Genomic DNA, 12,244 nt, shown 5'->3' with positions numbered 1-12,244 from the left:
CCAGTAGATCCCTGCACAGGTAGGATAGTTCCATGACTGCAGCAGGAGAGACCAGAGCTGACAGTGGGCACCCTTGGTATCTGCTGGGGTACAGAGGTTGATGAGCCCTTCGTGGAGGCTCAGACTCCCAGGCTGCTAGATATGAGCAAGCCTCCTTCTGGGCTCTTGCACAGTTAGCTCTGAGTTGGGACCTCAGCTGAGGGTGGTTGGAGACAAGCCACAGGGCAACTTTCAAGTTCACTGCCAAGATTGATGTTGGCAGGCAGACGAGCCTCTGCACTGAGACACTAGTGTGCCTGATTCCACCTACAACCCTTGGCAGTTGGTTTTAGTTGCAGGCTCAAGGCCAAAAAGGGCTATAGCCAAACTCCTTGGGGAGCAGGGCCATTTCTAGGCTTGAACCTGGAAGCACAATTGGCAGATCTGCCATTTGGGCGTCAGTTTGTGCTCTCAAAACAACAACCCTCCTAGGTCTTGGATTTTAATAGGGTTTCACAACCTTCTACCTATAACCCGAGGCTCCTGCAGAGAGACTTTGTCTGTAGATGGATACAGAATTCCTGATGTGGTGGTGGGATATGAGGGAGGGATATGTGGAGGGATATGAGACATCTTGCTGATGTCACTATAAATTCATCTTGCTTGTGATTTAGTTAAGATCCTTACATTTATTTATTTATTTATTTATTTTTGAGATGGAGTCTCACTCCATCACCCAGGCTGGAGTGCAATGGCACAATCTCGGCTCACTGCAACCTTCGCCTCCCAGGTTCAAGCTATTCTCATGTCTCAGCCTCCCAAGTAACTGGGATTACAAGCGCCCGCCACCACACCCAGCTAATTTTTGTATTTTTAGTAGACATGGGGTTTTGCCATGTTGGTCAGGCTGACCTCAAACTCCTGACCTCAGATGATCCACCTACCTCGGCCTCCCAAAGTGCTGGGATTACAGGCATGAGCCACCATGCCCAGCCAGTTTTCTTTCTTTTATGCAGTTACTATCTGGGTCAGTTTACTGTTTCAGAATAATGCAAATAAAGAGGAAAATGGGCCAGATGAAGTGGTTCATGCCTGTAATCCCAACACTTTAGGAGGCCAAGGAGGGAGGATCACTTGAGCTCAGGAGTTCAAGACCAGCCTGGGAAATATAATGAGACCTCATCTCTACAAAAAAACAGAAAACAAAATGTGGCTAGGATTAGTGGTGTGTGCCTGTAGTCCCAGCTACTTGGAAGGCTGAGGTAGGAGGATCACTTGAGCCTGGGAGGTCAAGGCTTTAGTGAGCCATGATTGCACCACTGCACTCCAGCCTGGGTGACAGAGTGGGAGCCTGTCTCAAAAGAAGAAGGAAAATGTATTCTCTTTTTCCATCTTTTGGAACAGAATATAGCATATGAGAGTCCTTGAAAGTTTTAAAGGACTTATCAGAAAATTATCCAAGCCTAGAGCCTTTGCTGATGTAATAATTTTAAAACTTCTACTTTTTCTCCCCTTGATTATTGGTTTATTCAGGGTTTTCTACCTTTCCTGAGGAAATTTTCTAAATTCATATGTTTCTATAAATTTGCCAATTTTAATGAGATGCTGTAATTTATTACTATAATTATGAGCCATTCTCTTATTATTTAAAATGTTAAAATGTTTCATCTGTACATATTGTTATATCAGTTTTCCCACTTCTACTTTTGTGTAGTTGTGGGGTTTTATGTATTTGTTCTCTTTCGTTTGTTTTTAGGTGTTCTTTTTAAGCCCATCCTTCCTCTGTCTCTGAGACCTCCCTCCTCCCCTAGTCAGGCTCCTAGAAAGGCTCTCATGCTAACTCCATCTGCTTTCTCCACTTTGCCCATGTACCCAGTACTCTGTGCAGAGTTTATCTGCTCCAAATTTCTCACTACAGATCTTGACCAGTACAAGACAATATCTATAACCCAAAGTTTCCCTTCTCCTCTTTTTCTACAAAAACTTATTGATTTTGTCCCATCCGTATGTTATTTTCGGGTAGCTGGTTAATTCATTCAATGAAAACAATGAGAAGGGATGAAAAAGAAAGACCAACGAGATCACTGAAGTGGGGTTCCTGAGATAAGTCCTGAACCAGATCTGCCACGGACTAGGTCTGGGGCCTTATCTCCAGACCATAGTTTCCCCCAACTGTTAAAAAAAAAAAAAAAAAAAAAAAGTAATTGGATTTCAAGATTTCCAGTCACATTCACCTTAAGCATTCTATGATTATTTATTATCCAGATTTTCAAATAAAATCTTAATAGCTGAGACTACATTAACATGTTGTTCGGTATGTGTAATAGTTCCATTTTAACAGCTATCTTTGGGACTTTCAACCCAAAGCAGCAAGCAGCCTGAGATTTCCTAATACTGCTCAAATGATTTGGCAGTAGAATTGTCTATAAAATTCATTTGATCCTTCAGTGTCAAAGCCAAATCTATGTTGTTCCAGTATCCTAATAAAGTAATCAATAGAAGCCTGGATTGTTGTTGGAAAAAGTAAGGTAGGAGCAAGAAATGGAAACCACCAAATTGCCAAGCAAAGCAGTATGATAACACTAAAGGATATAACACAAGTCTGCCCTTCTGCATTCATTTAATGTCATTTGTAATTTCTCCCAAAGGAGACCTTGAATTTCTTAATTACGTTCTTAAATTACAACATTTGAAATGGTAACTCTAGTTGAATACTCCTTCTTCTAGGCATTGTATCTTCTAAGAAATGTCCCCCATTCCAGCTCCGTACATAAGGTTTCTACTAGGAACCTATCTCCAGAGTGACAGTTCGTTGATTGGCCCAGAAAGGAGTGCATGACCAAAGCAAAGACAATGAGTTACTTCCCTGGATATTGGGACTTGGAACCACGACAATAAGAGGAGTTTCCCTGAGGGTGCTGAACATTCTGAGCATGTAAGCAGTGAAGCCCATGAGCCACTAGAAGCCACACGTTCTGCCATGTGGAGAAGAATGGTAAGTGTTAAGAGAGAAAAAAGACACCTGTGTGCAGAGAGAAGTGAGCCATAAAGGCAGCTGGATAAACACTCATAGAGCAACAGATTTGAGAGAGATTTGCAAACTATAAGGCTACTCGAGAGGCATCACTCTGAGATAAACTCAGACGGCTGGTGTGCTGCAGTAAATACTAGAGCAAAACTGCCTACTTTGAAGATAGCGAATGAGACTTAACCATGGGCAGTTGCCAATAGAACCTGGGAGCTCTTTGCATTGGTATCAGTGTTCAGACAGAAGACCGTGGCCATTTGAACACTGATCCACTGAGAACACAGAACAGTGTGGTGACAACAAATAGAGCGAAGTCAAGATGAGAAAAGAGGACATGAACATGGACCATGCTACTGTAGCTTGGTTTTATGCAGAGGGACATGTGGCTAGTACATGGACATGACTGAATTGATTTTATATCATGCTTATGTCGACTATGTAATAAATTTAATGTAATTTTACTTCACAGGATAGATTTAGTGATTCATAATCAATCACTGTAATACTCAAAAGACATGACTGGATTAACCCTACAAGGTATAGTTATAGATATCTGACCCTAGAAGATTGCAAATGCCAATGTCAACAGCATTCAGATTTTCAGAGTATGAATGAAGCAAGGGATAAACAGTCCTTCTTACAGGATGGCTCAGTCCTGTCAAGATGTGCTCTGCATCCCTGTCCTTTAATCCTACTGACTCAGTCACACTTATAAACACTTCTGTGTTTATAACTTCTTTCCCATGTCCTCTCCCTGGAGTAACTTTCTATCTCCCACCACCCCACCTGGTAAATTTTATCTATTTTTTAATTTCCTACTCAAATATCATCAATGTGATGTTTTCCCCTATACCCCAGGCAATCCGAGTAGCTCTGAATCCTGTGATCAGCCACTTCTATGAAACATTTACTGCAGTTGTCACATTGCCTTCAATTACATATTTACATGTCTGTCTTTCCCAGCTGTGTTGTATTCATCCCTGTGCTCCCCAGATCTAGCACACTGCCTGTACTGAATGGTTATTAAGTGAAAGCAATGAAATAATTAATCCCTAACTACTATGCATTACAATAATGGTTATAGTTTTTCAATTTGTGACAAAATAAACTTTGCTGTAATTTTATATAGACATGGCAATAACATAAACTTTGGCTATTGTGTGTTCATTCTTGTTAGTCAGCTATCCATGCAATACAGCTATCTCCTTAGAACTTAAAACACAACCAATCAAAAAAAAAACACCATATGGTAGATGAGCGTGTTCTTCTCTAAACAAAGATACCTGTATCACACCCTCACTTTAGGAGGTATGAAAGGATGAAAGAGGAATAAATTTAATATTTTTTGAATTCAGTTTTACATCTATTTCTAAGAATTAGTTATAAAATTACGAAAGGCAAAATTTGGGGCAAAAAATATGGAAGTGTTGCTAAATTTTGTAGATTGCTAGTCTTACCCAGTTTCAGTTTCTTGGCCAATGCATCAATTTGATTGGTGGGGTCAGATCCCATGGACAGGAAGCATATCAGAGGTGTCCGGGTATCACTTTCTTCCCAAGTTTTCTCCAGATTTAAGATAACTGGTTCTGTGTACTTCTCCTCCAAAGAATCTGCAATATACTTTCTTGCTTGAAAAACAGTACGGTCTGGGCACCAAGACCTAAAAATGAATACAAGTTAGGCGAAATAAACTAAACGTGTTCAATTTTTATCCTATCTGAGTAAGTAAAAACATACATTTAATTAGCAAAAGGGCAACAAGCTAATTCCTACTTTTCCACATCTAAGTAAGAGGAATGGCAAGGTTTCCTATCCATGGATGAGCACAAACTTAATCGTGTGGTTTTGGTACCAGCCAGGCATTGGCAAGAAGTAGGGCAGAGCCCATAACAACACAGTGTCCTCTACCAGCTCCAACACATGGTAGGGGCTGACCTGCCACACACTCTGAAGCTCCACAGCCTTCAGAGGAGGAACCAATGTGCCAAAGATGCCCAAAGTAAGTTGGTCCGCAAGCATTTGTGGCATACCATTTGTGTAGTGCACACCATATCAAGTTCTACACACACAGACACATTGGATAAGTGTCATTTAATACTGATATGGTAAAGCACAGACAAGCCCCACAGACTTTTTTTTTTTGGTGCTACTAGATTGCACTATTTGACATAGATCTAATTTTTAAGTGACGGATTAAAAAATAGACACATTTGTTCCAATAAAACTAAGTAGCCCTGGCCAGGCACAGTGGCTCATGCTTGTAATCCTAGCACTTTGGAAGACCGAGGCTGGCAGATCACGAGGTCAGGAGATCGAGACCATCCTGACTAACACAGTGAAACCCCATCTCTACTAAAAATACAAAAAATTAGCCAGGCGTGGTGGCAGGCGCCTGTAGTCCCAGCTACTCGGGAGGCTGAGGCAGGAGACTGGTGTGAACCCGGGAGGCGGAGCTTACAGTGAGCCGAGATCATGCCACTGCACTCCAGCCTGGGCAACAGAGTGAGACTCTTGTCTCAAAAAAAAAAAAAAAAAAAAAAAAAAAAAGCCTTTTCATACTCTGTGGACAATGAGGTCAACATTAGCATTTATTCTGGTCACTCTTGAAGGGTGACAACATCTAAGAAACAGCTTTTTCTAAGAAGTGCAAACTTAGGTGTATAACATTAGAAAAGAAAAAAAATTGCTTCAAAATAACTCTACCTCTCATTTTTCATGTGGGGGTCTCATCTCCCCTGCTTTACTCCTCTGCCTTACCCGTCCACCATACAAACACACACACACACACACAAGCAGACACACGCACTGATTTTTTTCAATGTGGAAGGTCTCTGAGTTACTGGATACTGAGAAAATGTAAAAAGTGAAAAGAGAGGGCGATTTTCTTCTTTAACATCAGTTTCAAACTTTTGTTTCCATTTTATAGCCAAAAGTAGCATTTATATATTTCAAATTCAGTGCAATATTATTGGTTTTTTTTCTCAAATGCAATTTAACTTTAGCTTATAAGCTAATTGTCTTGTAACTTTGTGAGGTCTGTTTTTTTAAAGAAATAAATTCAACAATAACTGATTTACACTCAATGGTAAATCATGAACAAAGTGAATAATAAAAGCATATTTTTCACGCTTTTTGCTAAAAGCACTATCATTAATACGTTGTCAAAATACATCATTCCCTGTCACCATCACCATTTTATTTTGCTTGTCAAGGAACTGAAGAACTGCTATCCAAAACCATAATTTGGAAGTACATACATTTCTTATAATACTAGTTTGGCACAAAAGTAATTGTGGTTTTTGCCGTTACTTTCAATGACAGTGATATAGTGAAGTAAACTCACTGAGATAAAATCTGTAATTTAGCAATATTATGAGTGATGCTTCTAGGTCTGATAATGCCTGTTCTCACCTGATAAGTAAAAGTTTATGGCAGGTATCTAGTGAATCGTTATATCCATCAGGGATAATTTCCTCCTCTGGAGCATCTTTATCAAACCAGCTTTTCCACCCCTTCTCATTACGAGATATCTAAAAGAAGCAAGCCAATTAGCAAGCCACAGAACTATATGTAATTGGAATATATTAGAAAGGATTCTGAATCACCTGAGAGGGTCATTCTTTATAGGCAGATAATTTTTCAAGCATAACAGCACAGTTTAAACCTTTCTTCAGGATCAATGACTTGAATAACGCGGATATTACTATTCCCTTCCAGTTCTTCCATTATTTTCCTACATTATTCGCTACAATTAGGATCATGTGTCAACTGCACCAAATGATTGGGCCAGAAGAAACACAAATCAAGGTTTCTCAAGCTTGGTATTATTGTCATTTGGATCTGAATTTTTTTTGTGGGGGGTGCTGTCCTGGGCATTGTAGGATGTTTAGCAGCGTCCCTATCCACTAGATGCCAGTAGCACCCTCCACCCGGGTCCTAACAATCAAAAATGTCTCCAGACATGGCCAAATGCCCCTGGGGGTGGGTAGATTACCTTCAGTTGAGAACCACTAACAGACCATTCTGATAACCCAACCTCTAAATGTTGATCTCTACTTAAAAATAATGATAGATGACAAAATCAAAACTTTTATTTTCCTAGTGATCCCCCACCTTGAGACCTAAAGCCTAATAACGAAAAGAGTCTCTCCAACAGCTGGTCTTAAATATTGTTCAGAAGCATGAAAAGGACTTCAGGTTTTCAGAGGCATTAAAAGGTGCTCACTGACGCCCAAGTGCCATCAAGACTAAGTACGAAAACTATAGATTATTGAGCCTATCCCTGCTCTTCAGCAACAATCAGGCTGGGTTATTTAGACGGTGTTTGTAAGTGTGCTTTTAAAAAAGCCACAGTACACGGTGGCTCACGCCTGTAAGCACTTTGGGAGGCCGAGGCGGGCAGATCACCTGAGGTCGGGAGTTCGAGACCAGCCTGACCAACACGGAGAAACCCTGTCTCTACTAAAAATAAAAAAATTAGCCGGGCGTGGTGGCACATGCTTGTAATCCCAGCTACTCGGGAGGCTGAGGCAGGAGAATCACTTGAACTGAGGAGGCAGAGGTTGCTGTGAGCCAAGATTGTGCCATTGCGCTCCAGCTCTGGGCAACAAGAGTGAAACTCCCTCCCAAAAACAAAAAAATAAAAAAATTAAAATTAAAATAAAAAATCCACAGTAAGCAATAATAGCAAATAGCAAAGGCTTACATAGCAGATGCCCTATGCCAGACCTGAGGATTACACTTTTTCCTCTATGACCCCTACTTTTTATTGAGGCATAGAGAGGTTAAATAACTGTCCAAAGTCTCATATCTGTGGTGTGAACAATTCATCATACAGGATACAGATAGAGTATAAATTAATAACAGAACAGTTATTCTGCAACTCAGTTGCTCCCACTTTGTCCCTGGGGCACTAAAAGATGAAGGGGATTTCTGGCCTGGCATGGTGGCTCATGCCTGTAATCCCAGCACTTTGGGAGGCAGAGGCAGGCAGAGTGCCTGAGCTCAGGAGTTCGCCACCAGCCTGGGCAACACGGTGGAACTCTGTCCCTACTAAAATACAAAAAATTAGCTGGGCGTGGCAGTGTGTATCTGTAATCCTAGCTGCTCAGGAGACTGAGACAAAAGAATTGTTTCAACCCAGGAGCCAGAGGTTGCAGTGAGCCGAGATTGTGCCATTGCACTCCAGCCTGGGCAACAGAGTGAGACTCCATCTCAAGAAAAAAAAAAAAAGAAGAGGATTTCTGAAATGTTTCACAACTGCCATCTATCTCCTGAAGATTGCAGCAGCTCTCTCTGGTTGGCTGCCCTCAAAGAAGATGCCTGCATGCCAGGGCCTGGGTGTTGCGAGCCCTACCTTGCCCCTGCCCACAGTGTCCCCCACAGGCCTCCTCCACAACTGTAGCTGAGGCACAGGAAGAAAGCAGATGACTATTCTTCACCTACTGACTTTCCACCTGCTAATTTTGACTTGACCACAGTAGAGTTTCAAAGTGAGCTGCAGCCATGATAGGTGATAAGATGACTTCCAGCCTCTGGATGTCCATCTCCATTTCTCATTCCTTTTCCTGACCCTTGGCCTGGGATGCCAAGGTCAGGGCAGCTGCTCTATTATATTTCAGTTCCTGACATCCACTCAGCTGGGAGATTGATCTTCTGCTTCCTCCCTTCCTTCCCACAGGCAGGCCAGACTGATGGCCACCTGACTGCAGGTCTCCGCTGAACTTTTGCAACCTTCCTGAGAACTGCCCCTCACCCCACTTCTGGCCCAATCGGTGGTGTAAGAGGAGTGGGAGAGAAATAACTCATGATGGCATGGGAAGAGCATGAGCTTCGCCACTTATTGGCAATGGTCTCTTGGGCAAGTACTTAACTAACTCTTTGAATCTCCGTTATCTCATCTATAAATTAGGGTCAATAACTCTGCCCTTCTGTGGCAGGGTTATTGTTGCAAAGTACCTATCCCATAGTAAGTAGTAATAGCTACTATATTCTACCTCATGAGTAGTTAAAAACTAGTTGGCAGAGGCAAACAATAATAAATATCCTTGTATCAATATAAACCGTCATTAGAGGGCGTGGGCTTCGAGTGATTTTTCCAGTGGTTCTTGACTATCTCCCTTACCCAATCTCTGACCAGACCGAGATCACTTTCTTTTCTTTTTTTTTCCCCCAAGACAGAGTCTCACACGGTCACCCAGGCTGGAGTGCAACGGCGCGATTTTGGCTCACTGCAACCCCCGCCTCCCAGGTTTAAGCGATTCTCCTGCCTCAGCCTCCCGAGTAGCTGGGATTACAGGCACCCGCCACCACACCCAGCTAATATTTTGTATTTTTAGTAGAGTCGGGGTTTCACTATGTTGGTCAGGCTGGTCTCAAACTCCTGACCTCGTGATCCACCTGGCTCAGCCTCCTAAAGTGCTGGGATTACAGGCGTGAACCACTGGGCCCGGCCCAAGATCACTTTCTTTTTCCAAGCATTTGTTTGGGCTTGGAGGACTCATCTGTGGTTGTACTACAAAACAAAGCTCACTGTCTATCCACAGATGGAACCCAGAGAGTTTATCCAATTGACTCAGACCCAACCAGGCTGAATAGGTAGAGTCTACACAATGTTTCAGAAATGCCACTAAACAAACAGAGGCAGCTAACACAGTATGTTGGGCAGGGGATTGGTGATTACAGCATGAGGCTCTGACAACCTGCAGTCTACCTATGGCCCCATCTGTCAGTCACTAGCAGCCACAGAAAAGAGATGATTATTGGCATCTGACACTGGGAAGCTGCAGGCTCCATTAGTGACAGGCAGTTGCAGCCAACAGATCCCAGTAAGAAACAGCTATCTTTATTCTGAGTCTCATGATTGTTTTCCAGTAACAACTGACTCAACAATTAATCCACAGTAATCAATGTACATTTTCAAATAAGAAAAAAACAACAAGCAAATCGGTACCTATTTCTCCATTTTCACCATTACATTTCACCACTAAAATAATTAATTTTTTAGAGGGACCTCAACCTCTTAATTTGACTCACATTCAAATCTGCACAAATCACTTAATCATAGGCAGAAGTTAAAGTGTAAAAGCATGAGTCGTCTACAATAAAAGGGTCCATCTACTGGTTCTGATTCCAGCAGCAACTCAAACAGGCATACAAAAATGACCCATGCCCACCACACAGGAGGAAAACATAGTTGCCTGCAACTATGAAGAGGTTAACCCTGAGGTCCATCTGTCCAAGATCTCTCCCGAACAGCCACAGAGCCTCAAATCCAAACTATTGGGTTGACTTTTTTGGGTGAAGGAATTGCTGCCAGGAAGCCCCAGTTTAAGCGGCCCAGGTATGTTTGGGTTTGCAGATCTGCACTTTCAACCAGTCCTTTATTGTATTACCTGGTTCATAATTTCTGCAAATTGTGGAAGTTTACTCAGCTCCACAAGATTCAGCCAAGTCATGTCAAGGATCCAGCGATAGGGTTTGGGAGGACAGGCTTTCAGATCCAGAGCTGCTCCCCCTGGGGAAGAGCGTCAGATGGGGTGAATTGGGTAAGCCTGTACTTCACTTCTAGAAATGTACTTTCCAAATAATAAAAGCAAAACAGCCACATTACTGAAAATATAGGAAAATTGGAAAATAATAATATTACAGAAAATGTGAGGGTTTTTTGGTACCTTTCCTTCAAGTCTTGGTGTTTTATTTACTGATTTATACCATCTTATAAGGTACAAATAACAACTCTGTCATTTTTCCCTGCAAAGAATTTTTCTCAAGTGATTATATTTGTTTGCTTTTTATTTTTTAACAACCTAAAACTTATAATTTTGATATCAATGAATATGTTGATCTTTTCATGTGTGGATTTTAAATATCACTTCTTAGTCATTACTCCTCCAGAAGCTTGCCATTAAATACTACTTGTTACCAGGTCAAACAGATAGATAAAGACATGGATGGGTTAGGGTTAGGGTTAAGGTTAGGGTTAGGGTTAGGGTTAAGGTTCGGGTTAGGGTTAAGGAAGGAGGGTGGGAGAAACATATACCAGGGATAAAAAGAGGGACAGAATAAAGAAGGAAGTGAAGGAGGAAATGATATAATAGATCTATGGGTTTTTTAGTGGATGACTAATATTTAAATCATTTATCCATTCATTGATTGAACAAATGTTTATTGAGTGCCCTCCAGGTATCTGACATGTTCCAGACACTGGGGGATATAGCACAGAAAACCCAACCAGGCCCTTGCTTTTACAGAGCTTGAGTCCAGTGGAGAATGAGTTACAGCATTGATCATATTCTGAAGCAAATCTCAGGCCAAATGGGCATACCCAGCATTTTCCAGTGAAATACATGATGATATTTACAATTTCAAAATTCCTCTATTGCATGTCTTTAGTAATGTATCATAATAATTCCAGCTCCACTGTTGTTTAATTCAGATGCATGCAAAGCGGTGATTCTTTAACTTTTAAATATTATCATCTTCCTTAAGAACTCATCATTCCTTCCAGTTCACAAATCAACTCATGGACCAAAAAGGGGCTTGGGGGAACTACAGGTCTTTGCTCTCCCCATCTAGCATCGTCCTGAGTAGCTGTATGAACTAAAGTACTTTTTTCATGTAAACCCATTTGCTTCACCACAGGGGACTTGGGAATCTGTGGCTCTGAATGCAACAACACCTTTAGAACAATGTGTAAACCTTCTTCTTACTGTCGGCCCCTCTGCAACCTGGAGACAGAGCAGGTCTCACTGGAGCACCAGTATTGCTAATGTAGGAGTCACTGGTGGGAGAAGCAGCCACTAGAGAGAGCCACCTGCAGGCCTGGCACAGAGACAAACTCACCCCTTTTCTTCTTGGTTGTTTCCAAAGAAATGTTTTCATGTAATCCTGAGCTTTAGAGACACCAGGAGAAGAAATCTAAGCTACCTTTGTGTTTCCTAAACTAACCCAGAACAATGACAGCCCTTCCTATTCCCCAAAATATCCTGGCTCTGCCACTTATTAGCTGCATAAACTTGAACAAAAAAACATGAATCCCTCTCAGTTTCCTCATCTGCCAAGTGGATGTCTGATAGAATCTACCAGATTGGCTGCTGTGAAGGTTAAATACATTAATGTACCTAGAACAGTATAGAATAATAATAAGAGCTATGTAATCATTAGCTGTTGTTCTGACATTCTTTCTCTCTCTCTTTTTCTTTCCCCACTTCGAAGGCCCAGGTTCAGTCCAGTTTG

At 41.7% G+C, this 12,244-nt stretch overlaps 1 protein-coding gene across 2 annotated transcripts in view; it reads right to left on the bottom strand.

Annotated features, from left to right (window-relative positions):
- Window positions 1–12,244, bottom strand: part of DNAH8 (dynein axonemal heavy chain 8) — a 394,484-nt gene that overhangs the window by 72,666 nt on the left and 309,574 nt on the right. For both annotated transcript variants that reach the window (XM_063707575.1, XM_019030248.4), the window contains exons 80-82: window positions 10,402–10,523; window positions 6,419–6,537; window positions 4,465–4,667 (exon numbers count right to left, since the gene is read on the bottom strand). In XM_063707575.1, coding sequence (XP_063563645.1) covers window positions 4,465–4,667; window positions 6,419–6,537; window positions 10,402–10,523 — 444 coding nt within the window. The remainder of the gene's footprint in view (window positions 1–4,464; window positions 4,668–6,418; window positions 6,538–10,401; window positions 10,524–12,244) is intronic.

The sequence above is a fragment of the Gorilla gorilla genome, chromosome 5 (genome assembly GCF_029281585.2).
Source record: "Gorilla gorilla gorilla isolate KB3781 chromosome 5, NHGRI_mGorGor1-v2.1_pri, whole genome shotgun sequence".
NCBI classification, from domain to species: Eukaryota; Metazoa; Chordata; class Mammalia; order Primates; family Hominidae; genus Gorilla; species Gorilla gorilla.
The sequence above is the reverse complement of the archived record's forward strand: the minus strand, read 5'-3'. Positions and strand labels throughout refer to the sequence as shown.